Genomic DNA, 21049 nt, shown 5'->3' with positions numbered 1-21049 from the left:
ATATATTATTATTTTACTATATAAAAACTGCAACTTATTATTGATAGAGTCGTCATAGAGAATAAATAGATTATTTGGATATAAATTATAAGGTGGGGAATAAAGGACAACAGCTTGTTTTGTTTTCGATAAGGAGAATTTTTCTTTCGATAATTAAAAATAGTATTAGTAGTGTCCATGGTTCTAAAACACAAAATCTACGTACTTCAACCAGAAGATGCCGCGAAAAAATCTTTGGATCATATTTTTCTTCGAATAAGACTTTTGAAGAAGTCAAAACTGTAATTGAAATAAATTTTACATATTGCCATCAGGGTGTAGCTCATACATTTGATTGTCATCTCCGATAGCCAGCAAATATCCCGAAGACTGTAAGGAGGATCACTAAAAACTCAGTCCAACAAACACAATTGGGCATTGAAGAAATGATCAAGCCCACTGTAGTGTATTTGTTATCCTCAGTTGCCAACGGTAACAGGGAAAAGAGATCAATCCCATGTGCTCTGCAATGTACGAAGGCAGAGACAAATACAGCTCACACTACAGTCCAAGGAATGAATCAATGGTCTGCTCTTCCCTTACCAATCCTATGCTACTGAAAGAGACACTTGTCAGACATCTACTTACCTTGTAATGATTAGGTTAAGGATGTCTCCTCCTATATAAGGAATATATGATGTAACCTGAAGTTTTATCTAAGAAAGTATTCTCTTTGAGCCACCATTACTCTATTTTTACCTTGAGCGTCAGCTCTTGCTTTCATGGTATCAGAGCTCTGGTAGCACGTCTCTATGGCTACATCAGAGCCCTTTTCTTCCGCTCCCCTTTCTATCTCTCAAGTTGTGACTCTCAAACTTACTGAGTCCAACTATCTGCTATGGAAAACTCAGTTCGAGTCCTTCCTCTCACCACAAATGTTGCTTGGCTATGTCAATGGCTCCATTACTCGTCCGGAAGCCACTCGCTCTGTCACTCATGCTGCTGGAGTCACCATAGAACCAAATCCGGAGTTTACCAAGGGGTTAGAAATGATCAGCTTGTTATGGCATGGATCTTTGGCTCTCTGTCTGAACCTGCCTTGAGTGTGGTCTATGGTATGCAATCTGCACAAGAGGTATGGACTGCTCTTGCTAATAAGTTTAATAGTGTCTCCAACACTAGGAAGTTTGAACTTCATAATCGCCTGCGAGCCTGTCTTAAGCTAGGCAGAACTATGGAAGAGTATCTTAGCGAACTTAAGCAAATTTTTGATCAGCTAGACTCTATTGGGTTCCCTATGACCGATCTAAAAAAGATTCATGGTTTATTATCTGGGTTAGGGAAAGAATATGAGTCTGTATCTACGATTATTGAACACTCTATGGACTCTGTTCCTGGTCCTTGCTACGAGGATGTAGTGTTCAAAGTTACTGCCTTTGATGATAAGCTCAAGACTTACTCAACAGCTTCATCGGTTACACCTCATCTCGCTTTTCAAGCTGAGAAAAGCTACTTTGACAGAGGAGGTTCTGGTAATCTCGGTGGCAGGTCTAGTGGTGGTTACAGAGGTCGAGGCAATTACTCTACTCGCGGTCGTGGCTTTCAACAACATGGTCGTGGTACATCTGGACAAGACAGTCATAACAAGATGACAGGATCCTCTAAACCAACGTGTCAGATTTGTGGCAAGTATGGCCACAGTGCTTATGATTGTTACAATCGTTTCAATGAAGACTATGTCCAACAACAGGCTACAGCTTTAGCTGCTATGCGTATCTCTGAGGGTGATTGTCTTGCTAATGGCACATAATGGCTTCCTGACAGTGGTTCTACAGCTCACATCACGAATTCCACTGCAAATCTCCAACACTCGCAGTTGTATCGCGGTAATGACTCTGTTATGGTTGGGAATGGAGAGTTTTTACCAATCACACACATTGGTACTGTGCCACTGCAGACTTTATCAGGTAAATTTCTACCTTTGAATGATGTTCTTGTTTGTCCCAATGTGACAAAATCTCTGCTTTCATTTTCCAAGCTTTGTACAGATTATCCTTGTTATATTAAGTTTGACTCTGATAGTGTGCGTGTAAAGGACAAGCATACCAAGCAGCTCCTCACAACAGGAAACAGGAGTAGAGATCATTATGTGTTGAAAAGCTCATTATTCTACCAGACAGCTCGCGGCAAGTGATGATGTTTGGCATCAACGATTGGGTCACCCTAGTGCAGAGATTCTTCAACATCTGGCTTCTACTGCATCAATATCAGTCAATAAATGCACTTACAAGCTCTGTGAATCATGCAAGCTTGGCAAGAGTGCACAACTTTCTTTTTCTTCTTCTACATTTGTAGCTAGTAAGCCTCTTGAGAGGATTCATTGTGATTTGTGGGGTCCTGCTCCTATCACCTCTACTCAAGGGTTTAGATATTATGTGATCTTTGTTGACAATTACTCTCGTTACTGTTGGTTTTATCCGTTGAAGAATAAATCAGATTTTTACTCAATCTTCCTGCTTTTCCAAAGTTATGTTGAGAATCAGTTTAATGAGAAAATCAAGATGTTTCAGTGTGATGGAGGAGGTGAATTCACTAGCAATCAATTTGTTACACATCTTGCAAAAGAGGGTATCAAACAACTTGTCTCCTGTCCACACACACCGCAACAGAACGGTTTAGCTGAAAGAAAACACAGGCACTTGTGTGAACTTGGTCTGAGCATGATGTTTCAAAGCAAAGTCCCACAATGCTACTGGGTAGAGGCATTCTTCACTGCTAATCATCTCATCAATCTTCTTCCAACAACAGTTCATTCTACCTCTGCGAGCCCATATGAAGTTCTTTTTGCAGCCAAGCCTGATTACTCTTATTTACGAGTTTTTGGAAGTACTTGCTATCCTACTCTTCGCTCTTATGGAGCAAATAAGTTTGATCCTAAGTCCTTGAAGTGTGTTTTTCTTGGATACAACGACAAATACAAAGGATATAGGTGTGTATATCCTCCTACAGGTCGGGTTTATATCAGTCGTCACGTTCTGTTTGATGAGTAGTACTATCCATTTGAATCAGATTACTCTGGTCTTCTTCCTGCTGCAACAACGCTTCTGTTATCAGCTTGGCAAAAGAGCTTCCTACCCTCACGGTCTTCGTTGGAAGAGACATCTCCTCAAACAGAGGAATCTGTTCCTCTATCTGTAGTCACTCCGACTGTGGGTTTGCATCCAACTCCTGCTGATTCTGAAAATGAATACTCAGAATCTGATCCAAGTAGTACTGACACCGATAGCAATAATGAGGAGCTTCCTGATGCTCCGTTATTTGCAGCAGATGACTTCCCTGCTCTCCAAGACACAATTGTCAATAATCATTCTATGATCACAAGAGGAAAAGTTGGGGTTCATAAACCAAACCCGAAGTATGCTCTTCATGTGACACACACTACTGAAAAAGCACCAAAAACAGTTGCAGCTGCCCTTAAGCATCCTGGTTGGACAGCTGCTATGGGCGATGAAGTTGAGTCTTTTGTCGATACAAACACGTTTGCACTAGTCCCATATCAACCAGATATGAATGTCCTAGGTTGAAGATGGGTTTTTACACCAAAACTTAAGGCTGACGGGAGTTTAGACAGACTAAAGGCTCGTCTAGTGGCTAAAGGGTATGATCAGGAAGAGGGAGTTGACTTCCTTGAGACTTACAGCCCTGTAGTTCGAACTGCAACCGTACGTTTGGTTCTCCATGCTGCAACAACTTACAACTGGGAGATAAAACAACTAGATGTCAAAAGTGCATTTCTTCATGGTGACTTGACTGAAACTGTGTATGTGCAACAACCTCCTGGATTTAAAGACAGCAACTATCCATCCCATGTCTGGAAGTTGAATAAAGCTGTCTATGGGTTGAAGCAGTCTCCGCGTGCGTGGTTTGACAAATTTAGCTTGTTTCTGTTGAAGTTTGGCTTTGAGTGCAGCTTCAAGGATCCATCTCTGTTTGTATATCTCAAAAACAACAACATCATCATCCTTCTACTCTATGTTGATGATATGGCTCTTACTGGCAACAACCCACAACTGATCAGTGTGTTACTGCAATCTATGCATGATGAGTTTCGTATGAAAGATCTTGGTCGCTTAAGCTATTTTCTTGGTCTCCAGGCACACTATCACACCACAGGAATGTTTCTGAATCAACATAAATATGCAGAGGATTTACTTTTGGCAGCAAGCATGGCTGACTGTGCTCCTGCTTCCACACCGTTGCCTCTTGAGCTTCAAAAGGTCAAAGGACAAGACGATCTCTTTGATCAACCTACTCATTTCCGCAGTCTAGCTGGTAAGCTCCAGTATCTGACTCTAACACGACCGGACATTCAGTTTGCAGTCAATCTTGTCTGTCAACGTATGCACGCTCCTACTGTTGCTGACTTTAGTCTGCTTAAGCGCATCATCAGATACATCAAAGGTACTGTTGATTTTGGTATTTCCTTCTCCAAGAATGCAGATTTCACATTACGAGCCTACAGTGACAGCGACTATGCGGGGTGTCAAACCACTAGTCGTTCCACTGGCGGTTTCTGCACTTTCCTTGGGAACAATCTCATTTCTTGGTCTGCAAAACGTCAGAATTCAGTTTCTCGTAGCTCCACTGAAGCAGAGTATCGATGCCTATCTGACACTGCGGCTGAGGTAAATTGGATAAAAGATATGTTGGACAACATTGGCATGCCTCTCACACACGCTCCTGAGTTATACTGTGACAATCTTTCTGCAGTTTATCTCTCTGCAAATCCGACATTACACAAGAAGACCAAACACTTTAAAGTTCATTATCACTATGTGAGAGAACAGGTTGCTGATGGTTCTATGATTGTCTATCATGTTCCTGCTACTCACCAACTGGCGGATATATTCACCAAGTCGTTACCTCTTCAAGTCTTCAATGATCTCAGGTACAAACTTGGTGTGGTCTCTCCACCCACCCAAAGTTTGCGGGGGGGATGTAAGGAGGATCACTGAAAACTCAGTCCAACAAACACAATTGGGCCTTGAAGAAATGATCAAGCCCACTGTAATGTGTTTGTTATCCTCAGTTGCCAACGGTAACAAGGAAAAGAGATCAATCCCATGTGCTCTGCAATGTACGAAGGCATAGACAAATACAACTCACACTACAGTCCAAGGAATGAATCAATGGTCTGCTCTTCCCTTACCAATCCTATGCTACTGAAAGAGACACTTGTCAGACATCTACTTACCTTGTAATGATTAGGTTAAGGATATCTCCTCCTATTTAAGGAATATATGATGTAACCTGAAGTTTTATCTAAGAAAGTATTCTCTTTGAGCCACCATTACTCTGTTTTTACCTTAAGCGTCAGCTCTTGCTTTCAAAGACGTCAAACCCTGAAAAAAGTTAGAAAGAGATGCAAAGAGGATCAAAGCGCCATATTACAATGACTGGACTCCTTAAATTTTGGGGCACTAAATTGTTATTGTGGCTTTGTATCCGAATGCAAACTTATTTAATATCTATATTTAAAAAAAATAATAATTTGGCTTTGTATCCGAATGCAAATACCCAATATGGACACATATGGTGCATCTTCATCCAATTCCAAGATGCTACAACCGAACATGCCTTAAATATAATAACTAAGGCAAAAAAAAAGAATCCTATGTGGATAGTCACAATATTTTGAACAACTTGGTCCTGTAATTTTTCTTCACAATCACTCTTTACCTACTGCACATACACGGTAGAGTGTTTCAGCCAAGCAAACATGTTACAGTGCGTAGCCCCCAGTTGAAAAGCATTTCCATATACATGCTATTTTATCAAGTTTATTATTAGCCTTTTAACTCAGATAGTGACAGAAACCCTTCAATGACAAGCATATATAAAAATGCAATCCAAAGTCATCTGTGTAAACATGTTCTCTAGTAAAGCTCCTCGAGAGATTTATACCCTGTAAAGTGCAGTGGGATGATGGTAACTGATTATATGGGCTCAAAACTAGATGATAAGAGTATCATTTCTCTGTCCTTTAGTGCAGCATTTAAGCATGTGGTTAGTTGACATTGGAATTAGAAAATTCTAGTTTTTCCATTTTTATTTCTAACCCCTAGGATCCTTAATTTCCAAATTTTTCTTTATTATTTTTGGGAGTGATTTTGGCATGCATAGGATTATTTAGCGACGAAGGCTTTGGGAGAGCTTGATTGAAACCAAAACCATTAATAATCTCAGTTTAAGAGTGTAGACAAACATGTGACTTCCCCTACGTATATGGTAGGTGGAGACTAAAATTTGAAAAAACTGTTTTTGTAATGAGAAGAACACAACCTAAGGTCTCTGTTTTGTCCAACTAAGCATAGAAACAAGAAACAACGTTTTGAGAAAGCTTCCATGACTCTCTCTCTCTGAATTATGTATATAAATCTGAGTCGATCCAAGCATCCTTTTTAAGACCAGCTCTTGAAGAATTCTTCTCGAGATCTTTGTTCACACTAGCGAGATCCAAACTCGGGATAATGTGCTTCAGCAGAGCTCCGACAAATCTTATCACGGAAGGACCAAACTCAGGCCACGAGATCACCAACGTTCCTCTGATGTTCTTTAGCTGACACTGGCTCAAAAGTGAAGCACTCAGACCGTCGATTACACTTCCTGATGGGAAGTAATCCAGATTCACCAAGTGACTTGTTGCTTTCTTCTCAGCTGATGTCTCAAGTTTAGCTGCCAATGTTTCGTCTGGTGAGAGTTTACCTCTGAAGTTACGGCTCTGAATCGAATCCAAGATTATAACCCGCTCAGGGATGATGTCTTGGCCAATGAGCAACCTCGAGACTAGGTTAGACCGTTCAGGAGATACAGGAAGCTGAACAGAGACGAGGAGGATCGAGTTTTTATCATTGGTGTCAGTTAAGGAATATATGTTGCAGGTTTTGTCTTCCAAAGAAGGTTCCATGGTGTTTCCAGAAAACGGGACTTCAGGCATGATGAGACTTCCAAGGAGAGTCTTTGAAGGTAAATTGTGGGAAATATAGAGGGAAGGTGAAGATATGGCTATGATGAGTAGAGATGGTCGGAGGGGAAGTTCAGGTTTCGGGTTGGAGAATATGATGAAAGGAGATGGAAGTGTTTCGGGTGGCTGAACAAAGTTGTTAAGATCTTCTTGGAAGAATCTTGAAGGTGGAGGATTCTGAGTAAGTACATCTTCCATTTCTTCTTAGCTTTTATGGAAATCTCACAAACCTGTACCAAGACACGGAACCAAGATGCAGTTAGTAATGCAACGGGAACTTCAAAATAACTCATCTACATTGTGTGTATAATATACATTACCCACAAAGAGTTGACAATCATTGAATCACAGATCCTGATAAAATAAAGTTTCTTAGATAACCATGAGAATCAGATAAAACAATGACACGTAAACCCCTAATCAGGTGATGCAAACATAAACAGTTCTTTGAATCTGATCAAACCCATCATGAAGGCACCAATATAACAGTCCCAGGATCAAATATCTTATATTCCAAATATGAATGAGATCAACTAAATCAAAAGCAGACTTGGGTTGGTTCGTGGACATATAAGAACATCAACTCAACTTATAAAAGATGTAAATCATCAAACAAATCATAGATCTTCTTCAAAGAACTACTTAAAAGTAACCTAAGAGACTTCAAAATCCAGTGAGCTAATTGGACGAACAAAATTTGGTTAAGATCTTATGCTTAATCGTTGATTTTGATTCCTTCTCCAGTTCTAATCCAATCAAAAGAAAACTGCAGAAACCCAAAAAACTAGCAAAGAAAAATCGAATCTTTTTCGAAACATCCGAATCACACTGGTAGCCCAAAATCAAGCTTCTTACAATCTACTGAACCATGTATAGATACTGAAACTCAAATCCTTAAGAACAGGGTAACGTTTCAAACTCAAAATCTACAGAAAAGTCTCAAAATTTATACATTTTAAAAGTGGGAAGCAAACTAGAGAGTTATCAATTGAAGCAAGATGTATACGAGAATCGCAACGACAGACAACCCAGGAAACAATAAGCAACAAAATTTAGGGTTAAGTGCCGAGAAGAAAATGAAAAAAGATGTACCTTTTTTTTTTCAGTAAAATCGATCGATGATGAACAAAGTAAGAGATTTTTTTCTTTTTTCTTTTTGTTAGCAATGGTTCAGTCTTCTCGGCCAAGACAGCTAAAACCCCCAAACAAATCTCAAAGGCGTGTGCGCAAAAGTAAATGCTGATTTTTCTTTTTTTTTTTTTGTTCTTTTCCATTTATTAATGAGACTGTTCTTTCTTTTCAATATTTTTTTTTAGCGAATATTGTTTTGGATTTTATAAATTTTAATTTGCATTTTTTCGATTTTCAGTTGTTGTTGTTTAAGTTTTTCAAGCTATATTAATAATAAGAGAATTTTTGAGAAATATCTCTTTTAGCGTACCTCATTTTCAAAAATATCATTTCATCTATATATTTTCAAAAATATCTCTTTTTAAATATAAAAAGTTATAATTTTTTATGTAGTTCACAAGGTACTTCTAGATAATAAATACTGTCTCTAGACTCGATACAAATATTTATAAAGTTTTAAAATATTTTAAAAGGTTCAAAAAGTTTTTAAAAGATTTTTAAACAGTTTTTAAAAGGTATTTATACTGTATTTATAAAATATATAAAAAATTGACACACATGTAAAGGTAATTTGTGTATAAATTTATAATCTTACACATAAATTTTCAAAATTTACAAATTTTTAATGGCTTTTTTGGTAAAATTTAAAAGAGAGGGTATTTTTGAAAAATAATATTGCAGAAGGGGTATTTTTGAAATTCCCGCTTAATAAAATCTATAATTTTGAAGAACACATGAAATGATTATAAAAACTAAAGTGATGTGTCAGCAACTTAGCCAATGTTTTAACTTTCAGTCATGAGTTTAAAATGCGATGTCGCGGGAAAAATATTTCAAAACAAGTTAAATTAAACTTAAAATTCAAAATTATATATTATAAAATTATTTGAAAATATATGCTAAATAATAAAATTAAAATTTTATTTCAAAAGAAAAAATTAATAAGTAGGACTAAAACTTCGTAAATACTAAACATATATAACTGTGAGTTTAAAAACACAACCATCAAAATAACACAGTCATAATGAATCGAGGCAACTCATTTGATAATTTGTATGTAATATAAGTATAAGATATTGTATGAAAAATTATTGTAAAGAGTAACAAACATCATAACAGTTATTGATATTTATATTACTCATAAACAAATATTATGACGAAGTGATCCTAAGTGAGAATATTAAACGAGCGATTATAATAAATAAATACAATTTTCTGATAAAATATTTTTAAAAATAAAACAATTTTTCATCGTGAGTGAAAATTTATCAACCAATAATTATAATAAAATACATAACTTTTTTTTTGACAACTAATAAAAATACATAACTTCTAAAAATAAAAAGTGTAATAGTCAAATCACATATTTTACAAAAACTTATGACAAAATGCAACTGTAAGTTACATAATTAAAGTTGATCAGATGTCTATATTACTATAATCATTGTAAAATCTTTAGTTAGATTACTATAACATAGACCACAAAAACGGCGATGAACTTCCTCTGAGATAATTGACGAATGTTTCAGAGATATGGTTGATACTGAAGATCGAGCTGGCGTTTTCATAATCTATCAACCCTTGAAGATCTTTAGAGAATGGCCGAGGCAATCCGTTCAAAACGTCCACGAAGTTTTGTCATAATTTGTACATTTTTAACTTTTGGTTAAAAGGGCGGAGGCGAGATATTCACAAAAAATCAAAATATTAATCATCTCTAAAAGAATTATAGAACAAAAAGTTGTAAATAAGATATGCTGAAAAAACATAAATCTACGATGAATATAAGCTTTTAAGTAAAAGACACAACTATACAATAAACAGATGCAACCGTATTATTTTTTTTCAAAAATAAAAAAAATATTTAACGAAAATGTACGATGAAAAAATCACAACTATTACTGATATTTATTCAGATTGTTATTATTATATAGATTTCATTTATAACAAAATCGCAAATATTCTCTATATACCTAGAAAGATCGAGAGTGATAGAATAGTTTGTAAAATTCTTGTATATCAAAAACGTGTAAATTTGACACAAAATATTTATTTTCGCATTATCTTTCGTGTATCTTTTATCAACTTTACAATGTTTATTTTTATTTTTAATATTAGCGTGCTGCAACTATGACTTTTGCGATTTAACGTTTGTTTTTTATATTTTTCTTTTGTATGTTTAGCGATGGTTGTTTCTTTTGGGTTTGTGCTGATCAGTTTTGTCCCTGGTTTCTAATGTTCTTTTTCTCACGTTCTACGTCTCACACACACGCGTATATAGAGGTGGCCTATTCATCTATACCTTCACATCCTATACATTCATCTATACCTTCACACATGGCCTATACATCCATCTATACATTCCCATCCTATGACATCCATCTATACATTCCCATCCTATAACATCCATCTATACTTTCACATCCTACACATTCATCTTCACATATACATTCTTCTATACCTTCACACCCTAACATAGGCCTGGGCACTAATACCCGTTACCCGTACTCGACCCGTTACTCGGCTCGTACCCGTCCCAAAAAAAAGGTACCCGCAGCTTTAGGGTCGAGTAAAAAGTATTATATTTATATTACCCGTGAGTAAGGGACGAGTATAGGGTATTAGTTTAGTTTTCAATACCCGTCCCGTTACTCGGCCCTTTACCCGTTTTGCTACCCGACCCGTAAATACCCGTTAATATTTTATATTATTATTATTATTATTTATTATTAATTTATAGAGTTAGAGTTAAAACCTAAGTTCAACTTAGCCTAACTGAATTAATATATTATTTTTATTTTCAAAATTCGTAATTTTATAATTTTGGAACTATATATTGCATAAATTTATGAATTTTTCATTTTTTGGATTTCAAAAGATAAAATTATTATTGCGATTATTAACATTTTTTTATCGGGTACTCGTTTTCCGGGTAATAATAAAGGGTCGGGACGAGTAAAGGATCAACTATTTTTTACCGGGTACCCGTTTCTCCGGGTACCCGTTATTTAAGGGTCGAGTATGAGTAAATTTTTTCTGTTACCCGTTAGGCTCGGGATGAGTAAAGGGTTGGAGAAAATTCAAGGGTACCCGTCCCGTGCCCAGCATTCATCTATACCTTCACACATACATTCCTCTATACCTTCACACCCTAAGATTCATCTATCCCTAACATTCATTCATCTATGCATTTCACACGTTTTCTCACTCATTGTCATCCGCACCCAACACACATTGCGTCCATCATATCTCTATCAGTAAAGAAAAAAAAAGAAACAAAATACAAATATTGGTACTGCATGGCACAGTCTAGTCAACTTTCAACAAAGTCTGGCAAAAGCTTGATGGAAAACGCCACACAGTCCTCTAAGGCTTTTTGGTTTCTTTTCTTCAGATCAGAACTCACTGCAAAATTAATCAACTAAATAATCAACCCCTCATTATAATCATTTTTTTCTTCTTACGTTTGTCAATAAAGTACTGCACATGCATAATTTACAGAAAAATTGAAAGCAGTTTAAAAGTCACAACTCTTTTTTCTCTCCCAAATATAAATTTAAAAGACCTCATTTTATGTTTTCTTAGACAGAACATATATATCTAACTAAAAAAGTTCAGTTTATGAGAAATACATATGGCTAAAAAATCAGTTTATTGTCCACAGCGTTAAAGCTAAACCAGCAATATATGTACATACAAAATGGATTGAAAAAAGAAACAGAGCATTGAAATTTTACGTTCAACTCCATAAAAGATGATTAAAAGATGAAGAACAGGTAAACAAAATCTAACACAAGAACCATTTAATAGTAAACAAACTAGAGGGATTAGACCAGCGTATCTTACCTTGTACGAGGGGATGCTTATGCTTGTTTCTCTAACGGGTAATGAGAAGTCCAGACAAGTTTGAGTGAGACTCAAGTGGAAAAACAGAAGAATTAAGACATTTGTAAAATATGAAACCAAGTTAGAAGGATTTAGATTTCTGACCCAAGTAAGGAGTATATATATAGAGAGTGATTATCTTAAGTTTTCTAATAGAATAAGATATTCAAACGGTAAAAAATGTTACCGTTTCACAACGTTCATATTTTTCTACTCTGAAGTCAAATCAAACAGAACGTTTGAACAAACGTAATCAATAATCACTCTAACCCAAGTATATTTTTCATAAGAATAGTTAAAATGCATCGAGGATTTATTGCTTTATCACTCTTCTCTGTGTTAATCAATAATCACTCTAGTCAGTATGATTCTCCACCTAATCTTTTTTCTTTTACCAAAACAATATTATTGGATTATCCAAATTAATTGTCTATTTAGTATGTACAGTAATTGCTTAGGAGCAAAGTGAAATGATTGTAACTAATCAAATTATGCATTGAACCAAAAAAACACTGCAAGAAAATTCATTTAGTGTTAATCGGTTTCATAGATGTTGAAGGGAGGGCTAATTTACGAAGACAGTTTATATGATACAAAAGGAATTTTGTGTTATTGCAAAAGCATAAATGAAGTCCATAAATTTAAAATAAACAAGAAGTGAAGCAGTTTGAGCAGTGTAGTGTCTAATCAAAATCTTGAATTTGCTCAAACTTTTTAGAGAAACCAATAAACTCAAAATTCAGATCAGATTGAGAAACCGATCTATTCAAAACGGTTTCATCCGGTTATGATCCTCCGGAACTGTTAAAACTTTTTTTTAAGCAAAACCACCCTGCACTGAATCCGGCTTGATGTTGAACTCTAAAGTCTCTTGAGTATCCCCAAACATGCGATCAATCCTCGTGTTCATCCTCGCTTTCGGAATCTGCAAAAGACATGAACATTAGTACTAGCAGAGTTGGTTTCTCTGCCTAGATGGTCCAAGATATTATCATAAACAGATAAACTTTCATTGTGTACCTGATCTAACATCTTCGCTAAGCTTGCCTCGATCTTGTACTTGTTTCACAAGCATCCGGTAGATCAAAACCCACCAGAATATATGAAGAACCAGCAGAAAATACAGAAGTGTGTTGAACATGTAGTACAAGATCGGCCCATCGATAGCATGCTTTTCTTTGTCCACAGTCATAATAATTTGATAGCTACAAATTATACAATCACATTACATACATCAAAACATCTAAAGAAACATTCAAGAAAAACACTCAAGAGGATATTAACAAACCTTGTGCTCCACAGGATCCAAAAAGGATAGTAAATGAGACGTAGAACAACCCATGACAAGGCGAAAAGAACAAAGGAGATACTCGCTAGCGTCTCAGCTCCGCAGTATTTAGACATTTTCCCAATTTCCAAGAACACATCACTCGCATCATGAAGTGCAAGAATAACAGAACCAGCACGAGATAACCTATATCACCAACATTCAATAAAACAAAAGCAGAACAGAGTAAAGATGGATCCTTTCCTTTCATCTCCTCCACAACACAAGTGTATAAACATATATTATGTACCTGCAGAAGTAGGAGAGGACAATGAGAACAACAGTTGTGATATGATGACCCATGGAAACTCCAAAATCAGACCGTCTTGTTTCCCAAAACACCAACGCGAATATGGAGTACGTGTAGAATCCAGCAGCAAACATATATAAAAACTTCAACTTTAACCTGCACATAACAAAACAAAAAAAAAGATTAGTTAAGAGAATCATATTTAACAAACTCCCATCACAAAAGAGGAAAAAAAAAACTCTTACTTCATCTGTAGGTCAGGCCAAATCTGATCACCAGGACCAAGCCAAAAGTAGAGAGTATTTGAAAACCAAGGCTCATTATAAGTGACAGATAAAGCAAGTAGCTCAGCTGAGAGATAGTAAATACACTTCCAAGCTGACTCTTTGAATTTTCGTACTTTGTGACTATTTTTCTTCTTCTCTTTTATGTTGTCACTCTTATTCGTACTCTTCCTTCCATAGATCACAAGATTTGCCAATTTCTACAAACCACCAATAAAACAAAACAAACAAAAATGTAAACTTTCACCTACCAAATCTATAACTTCATCCACATTGCATTTATCTTTCAAAAACAAAAATCTAAACTTTGATGATCAGCAAGTTCATCATACAGAGAGACACGAGCCAAGAGTAATGATTGGTCCTCAAGTGTCAGTCAAATCATTACTTTTAGTAATGAACTTTTTTTTTGGTTTGTTGGTTGGTGAAAACTGAAATAAATGCGATTGCAGAAACAAAAAAAAAAACAAATCTTAAAAACACACCCAAAAGGTACAAGACAAGAAACAAAAGAAGTTAAAATTTTTACCTCAAAGACGAATCTATCAAGTAGAAATCGAATTGAAGGAAAGAACACTGCAAAGAGAGGCAAAAAAGCCAAATCTTGGTAATTTGGGTACGATTCTTGTTCCCAATCGACTGATTTCACCGTTTCGAAGAGACCCATCTCTGAAAAATCCAATCTTTCCAATCAGATTTTGTTTTTTTACTACATAAGAATGGAAGGAATCTCGTGGGGTTGACCAAGCAGAGCAAAGAGATGAGAGAAAAAAAGTTCAATGCTTGTAGTTAGATTTAGTAGTAGGATCTCTCAAATCTAATTGCAATAATGAGTTCTTTCTTGATCGGATCAAAATTTGTTTACTCGAGAATTTATCTAATGTGTATGTGTGAGTTGCAGCTGTGCAAAATCTAGAGATAGGCCTTTAGGGTTCGATGGGCTCTTGCTCTGTTTGTCTTATCTGAATTTACTTGAAAAATCAATTATTTTCTTAAATTATACGAATCTATATACCTTATGTGATAATCTTTTTATTATGTAAATTCGGAATATTTTTAAACACAATTATGCTACTGTATATGTGAATTATTTTTACTGTTGTAAAATATGAGTGTGTCCATCACAACATATGTTTCTTTTCATTAAACACCATTTGGAACAATCGTCCACCACTTATCCCCAATCTCTCTTTGTCTATAAATAAGAGTCATGTAAAAGAAAAAAAAGTAGTTGTAAAAAATCTAATTATCTCTCTATGTTTTTCTCTAGTTCTTCTCTAGCTCCTCTCTAGATTTTTTTTTGTTTTGATTCTTCTCTCAACAAATATCTTGTTACCTCCAAACTTATAATATAGTTCACAACACGTTATCAGCACGAACGACTCTCGATCCGTTACAAGGTTGAGCATAAGCGATTTGTGATCCATCATCAATTTGAGAAAATGTCAAATTTTGAGATTGAGGATGGAGATATCTGTCTAGCAGACAGTGCTACAACACATTCAATACTTAAAGAGAAAAAATATTTCTCCTCTCTCAAAATAAAAGATTCTGCTAGAAGCGTGAGCACTATATGTGGTAATGCAAAGATTATTATAGACTCTGGAAAAGCCAATTTCTCAATGCCAAGGGGAACAAAATTTGAAATTGATGTTTTATATTGCCCTAAGTCTCATAGAAACTTGATTAGTTTCAGAGATATCCGAAGAAATGGATATCATATAGAGACTCTGAATAAGAATGGCATTGAATATCTTTGCATAACATATGAGGAGAAACATATATTGGAAGAATTGCCAATGTTATCTTCTGGATTGTATTGCACAAAAATAAATAATTCTGCATCCTATGTTACAGTAAACTTTAAGTTTACTAGTACATTTAAGATATGACATGAAAGACTTGGACATCCTGGTTCAGTCATGATGCGAAAAATTGTGCAAAATTCCAATGGTCATCCATTGAAGAACCAAAAGATTTATAGATCTGATGAGTTTTTATGTGATGCATGTTCTCAAGGAAAACTCATAATTCGGTCATCGCCAATGAAAATTGGGAATGAATCACCATTGTTCTTAGAGAGAATACATGGTGATATATGTGGACCTATCCACCATTCATGCGGGCCGTTTCGTTATTTTATGGTAATGATTGACGCATCTAGTAGATGGTCAAATGTGTGTCTATTGACAACACGAAACACGACCTTCACAAAATTCATTGCCCAAATAATCAGGTTGAAAGTTCAATTCCCTCATTATGCCATAAAAAAAGTCAGACTTGATAATGCTGGTGAATTCACTTCACAAGCTTTCAATGAATATTGTATGTCCATAGGAATCGATGTTGAGCATCTGGTTCCTCATGTTCATACACAAAATGCCATGGTTAAATCTTTAATTAAACGGCTACAACTCATTGCTAGACCGTTAATATTGAGAATAAAGCTCCCAATTTCTATATAGGGTCATGCTATATTGCATGCTGCGACATTGGTCCAAATACGACCAAGCGCATATAATCAATATTCCCCTGTATAATTAGCATCTGGCCAAGAGCCAAATATATCCTATCTCCATATTTCTGGATGTGCGGTTTATGTTCCTATAGTCCCACCGCAAAGAACAAAAATGGGGCCACAAAGGAGATTGGGTATATATGTCGGTTATGCATCACCAAGTATAATTCGATATCTTGAACCCCAAACTGGTGATATGTTTACGGCACGTTTTGCCGATTGCCATTTTAATGAAGATGAATTTCCAGCGTTAGGGGGAGGAATTAAACAAGTACCAAAAGATATTACATGGTATACACCATCTTTGATATATCTTGATCCCCCTACACATCAACGTGAACTGGAAGTTCAGAAAATTGTACATTTACAAAGTTTGGCAAATCAATTACCAGATGTGTTCATATATACAAAAAGGGTGACAAAGTCATATATCCCCGCTGCAAATGCACCATCAAGAGTTGAAATTCCTAGAGAGGAATTCGATGGAAGCAAAGGTAATCAACCTAAGGTTCAATTGAAAAGGGGGAGGCCAATGGGCTCTAAAGATAAAAATCTCCGAAAGAAAAAGAAAATGGGAGATGAAAAAGTTCAAGAAGAACCAAATAAAGAGAAAAGTCCTCAGGATGATACAGAAAACTATGAGATTTCTATTAATTATGCTCAAGATGGAATGTTATGGGTAGAGATGAAATCGATGATGATAATGGTATATTCTCTTTTTTTTTGTATCTAAAAAGATCGATCATGAAAAAGATGATCCAGATCGAAGGTCCGTATCAGAATGCCAACATAGGCCTGATTGGGAGAAATGGAAAAAGGCTATGCAACTTGAGTTGCTCTCCCTCAATAAAAGAAATGTCTTTGGACCTCTTGTCACTGCATCTAAAGATGTAAAACCTGTTGGTTGAAAGTGGGTATTTGTGCGAAAAAGATGAAATCACACGATATAAAGCCCGACTTGTTGCACAAGGTTTTTCTCAAAGACCTGGAGTTGATTATGAAGAAACATATTCTCCGGTCATGGATGCAATTACGTTCAGGTACTTAATGAGTTTAACGGCTTCTAAGAATTTAGAAATGTACCTTATGTATGCAGTGACAACATATTTATATGGATCATTGGATAATGATATATACATGAAAATCCCATAAGGGTTTAAGATTCCTGAGGCATTAGACTCTAAGTCTAATGAAATTTGTGCGATTAAATTACAGCGATCACTTTACGGATTAAAATAATCTAGACTCATGTGGTATAATCGCTTAAGCGAATACCTGTTGAAGAAAGGGTATGTTAATAATGAAATATGCCCATGCGTTTTTGTAAAGAAATCTCCATTGGGATTTGTGATCATTGCTGTATATGTTGATGATCTGAACATAATTGGAACTCAAAAGGAGATTGATGATGTAAGAATTTTCATATGAAAGAAGAGTTTGAAATGAAAGATCTTGGAAAGACAAAATTCTGTCTCGGGCTTCAAATAGAGCATTTCGAAGATGAAATATTTATGCATCAATCAAATTATACAAAAAAGATTTTAAAGCACTTTAATATGGACAAAGCGACTCCTTTTAGTACTCCAATGGTCAATAGATCTCTGAATGTCGATAGTGATCCATTCAGATCTTGTGAAAACAACGAGGAAATACTTGGTCCCGAAGTACCTTATATGAGTGCTATCGGTGGACTCATGTATCTTGCAAATTGCACTAGACCGGACATTGCATTTGCTACAAATCTACTTGCAAGATACAACTCATACCCTACTCACAGACATTGGAATGGGATAAAACATATTCTCCGTTATCTTCATGGGACACTTGACTTGGGATTATTCTATCCTAGAAACTCTTTGGTTGGTCTAGTTGGTTTTGCAGATGCAGGATATTTATCAGATCCACATAAATCCCGATCCCAAACTAGATATGTTTTCACAATTGGAGGAACTGCAATCTCATGGCGCTCACAGAAACAGACTTTGGTAGCCACTTCCTCAAATCATGCAGAAATAATTGCTCTTCATGAAGCATCAATGTGTATGGCTCAGATCAATGACTAACCACATACAAGAATCGAGTGGAATAGTCACCAGTAAAGAGCCAACAACATTATTTGAAGACAATGCTGCTTGTGTCGCCCAAATCAAAGAAGGTTACATCAAGAGCGACAAAATAAAGCATATACCTCCAAGATTTTTCTCCTACACTCAAGAACTCGAGCAAAAGAAGGAAGTTGATATCCAACATATCCGCTCATGTGACAATCCAGCAGATCTATTCACAAAGGCGCTTCCGACTACCACATTCAGAAAGCATATTCATAATATTGGAATGCGGCATCTGCGAGATCTGTGAAGTATTTTCAAGGGGAAGTTTACACTACTGTACTCTTTTTCCCTCGTCATGGTTTTTTATCCCACTGGGGTTTTCCATGATGAGGTTTTTAATGAGGCAGTGTGTAACTCATCGTTGGTGATGGATACTCAAGGGGGAGTGTTGTAAAATATGTGTGTATCCATCACAATATGTTTCCCTTTTCATTAAACACCACTTGGAACACTTGTCCACCACCTCTCTTTGTCTCCTCTCTCTATAAATAAGAGTTATGTAGAAGAGAAAAAAGTAGTTGTGAGAAATCTAATTATCTCTCTAAGTTTCTCTCTAGTTCTTCTCTAGCTTCTCTCTAGATTTCTTTTTGTTTTGATTCTTCTCTCAATAAATATCTTGTTACCTCCAAACTTATAATATAGTTCACAACATTTACAAAATAATAGTTCTTTAATTTGTTTTGTATTTTTTATCCTCAAAGTAGGAATGGGAAAAGCTTGTTGTTTTCGTCAAAACGTTTTACATGTTTTTTTTTCTCATAAGATTAAAATTTTATTCATAAAAAATTTTAGACTTACAAAACAGATTACATATATTTTGATAAAGATAATTTTTTAAACAATGTCTCTATATTCTTTTTCAAAAATAACATTTTTTAACATTTTTATTTTTACTTTTTTTATACAACTACAATATGTTAAATTAACGTTTAATTTTTTTTTTTACGTTTGGGTTAGAATTTAATCAATTTATATATAGAAAATGTATTTTTGAAAATGGACAACATAAAATGATATTTTTGAAAAATAACAAAGGAAAAGAGACATAATACCTCTTTAATAAATTCATTATTAACATTTTACATGTATTAGAAAAATTATATGTTTTTTAATCATTTTAGTCACTTCAAATTTTTTTGGTTTTACTGTTTATCTACTTTTTTGAATTTGAACGCACCACTTAGATGCATATTTTCCGTTTAGATCTTGCAATTATTCATTGTTGGTGCAGGAATTGGCACCCACGACATACCGCCCTAAACCAAGGACAAAACGAATGATTTTATGATCCAATTAAACCAAAGAATCTCGGTTAAATGGGCTTGTGGGAAAAAGTCCACAGACATCGTCGAGCCGACCTCCTATTTCTCCAAAGCCGACCTCCTACTCTCAAACACATAAAAGGAAAAATGCCATAAAGAATTAAATATTGAAATCTAAATTTAAGGAAATTTCACTTATATTGTAACCTAGGTACTTTATATAAATAGGGAGATTTGTCCCCTATGCAAAGGATCCAAAAATTAAGACTAAAAATCATAGTTCTTGAGAAAAACCTATCTTGTTCCTGAAGATTACAATTTGTTCTATGTAAAACTTTGAACCAATTTTTTGAGAGAGTTTGTTAAGTGAATTTTGTTTTCCCCTCTAAACAAATTTATTGTGTAAATCCTTTATTCTACATTCATCATATATACATGATCTTGAATCTCCGATGCTTATTCTTAATTTGAGTTTGGAGTTCTCCTTCAATACACTATTTTGATTCTCCAACATGTGGTTGAGCTTATTGACAAGACAGCCGTTTTCGTTGGAAGCCTAATCACCTGAGACCAAAGTTCGTCGAGATGTCTACATTTTGTAGTTACAGTTATATAAAGACTTTAATGCAAAATACCAACTCTTTTAAAAGTTAAATCTGAAGTTTATTATTGGAGAAGAACACTCTTAAACTTCATATGAAGATATAGAAACTTCAAAAATTAATGTGTTTTAGAGATGCTTTTAAAAGCTTAAATTTGGCACAGTGACCTTAAGAACTCAAAAAACTACTTCATCAACACCTACTTGTTTATATAATCACATTCTCATTTCGTCTTTCCACCAATTATATGAAAGCTCTTGGAACGTTAGGTATTACACAATACACTTTTTTTCTTTAGTAATGTACTAGCCTCGAAAACGCTCTATGCTTTGAAATTGTTGGCAGGCACTATCACCAGAGCCTCCACCATACCTTGTCTTCTTATGTTGTTCCCTTTTGTAAATTTTGTATTCTTTCATTTTCAGTCTTGAATTCGTCAACCATTTCATTTCTTTTTTATAAAGTATGAATTAACTTTTTAGAATATATCAATTCCAATATCTAATTGAATAAATCTTCAATAGACAATGTGTCATAATGGTTCATCAATAAATTCTTTGGAATCATTTTTTGTATCGACTGACGTTTTGAACAGAAGGATCATGGTGTCTACTGTAGTACTGTGTCTTGGTCCAAAACCGATTCTTATAATAATGTTTTTTTTTTTTTTTTTTTT

General features: G+C 35.3%; 3 protein-coding genes across 4 annotated transcripts; 1 reads left to right on the top strand and 2 right to left on the bottom strand.

Moving 5' to 3' along the window:
- On the top strand, positions 4023 to 4994 carry LOC109132433 (uncharacterized mitochondrial protein AtMg00810-like). Its single transcript, XM_019244041.1, has one exon. The coding sequence runs from the start codon at positions 4023 to 4025 to the stop codon at positions 4992 to 4994; it is 972 nt and encodes a 323-aa protein (XP_019099586.1).
- On the bottom strand, positions 6194 to 8228 carry LOC104779727. Of its 2 annotated transcripts, none has more exons than XM_019244503.1 (2): positions 8097 to 8228; positions 6194 to 7235 (listed from the first exon to the last, which is right to left on the bottom strand). In XM_019244503.1, the coding sequence occupies exon 2, from the start codon at positions 7199 to 7201 to the stop codon at positions 6404 to 6406; it is 798 nt and encodes a 265-aa protein (XP_019100048.1). In that variant the 5' UTR covers positions 7202 to 7235; positions 8097 to 8228; the 3' UTR covers positions 6194 to 6403. The 2 variants fall into 2 exon arrangements, with proteins under 2 accessions (XP_019100048.1, XP_010502425.1); XM_010504123.2 differs by lacking the exon at positions 8097 to 8228 and adding an exon at positions 7956 to 8074 and having other exon boundaries at positions 6194 to 7233.
- LOC104779726 (LAG1 longevity assurance homolog 1-like) lies at positions 12608 to 14826 on the bottom strand. Its single transcript, XM_010504121.2, has 6 exons — positions 14410 to 14826; positions 13842 to 14080; positions 13597 to 13752; positions 13308 to 13493; positions 13040 to 13224; positions 12608 to 12944 (listed from the first exon to the last, which is right to left on the bottom strand). The coding sequence occupies exons 1-6, from the start codon at positions 14545 to 14547 to the stop codon at positions 12913 to 12915; spliced, it is 936 nt and encodes a 311-aa protein (XP_010502423.1). The 5' UTR covers positions 14548 to 14826; the 3' UTR covers positions 12608 to 12912.

The sequence above is a fragment of the Camelina sativa genome, chromosome 4 (genome assembly GCF_000633955.1).
Source record: "Camelina sativa cultivar DH55 chromosome 4, Cs, whole genome shotgun sequence".
Classification (NCBI taxonomy): Eukaryota; Viridiplantae; Streptophyta; class Magnoliopsida; order Brassicales; family Brassicaceae; genus Camelina; species Camelina sativa.
Note: the sequence above shows the minus strand (reverse complement) of the source record. Positions and strands in the feature narration are given on the sequence as shown.

What these genes read in the sequence shown, in the direction of transcription:
- LOC104779727 (XM_019244503.1), bottom strand. Translation starts at nt 7,201, where the DNA reads ATGGAAGATGTACTTACTCAGAATCCTCCACCTTCAAGATTCTTCCAA.
- LOC104779726 (XM_010504121.2), bottom strand. Translation starts at nt 14,547, where the DNA reads ATGGGTCTCTTCGAAACGGTGAAATCAGTCGATTGGGAACAAGAATCG. An exon ending in TTGATAGATTCGTCTTTGAG is followed by an intron (nt 14,081 to 14,409) that starts GTAAAAATTTTA and finishes GGTGGTTTGTAG; the next exon opens with AAATTGGCAAATCTTGTGAT. An exon ending in TAGCGAAGATGTTAGATCAG is followed by an intron (nt 12,945 to 13,039) that starts GTACACAATGAA and finishes TGTCTTTTGCAG; the next exon opens with ATTCCGAAAGCGAGGATGAA.
- LOC109132433 (XM_019244041.1), top strand. Translation starts at nt 4,023, where the DNA reads ATGGCTCTTACTGGCAACAACCCACAACTGATCAGTGTGTTACTGCAA.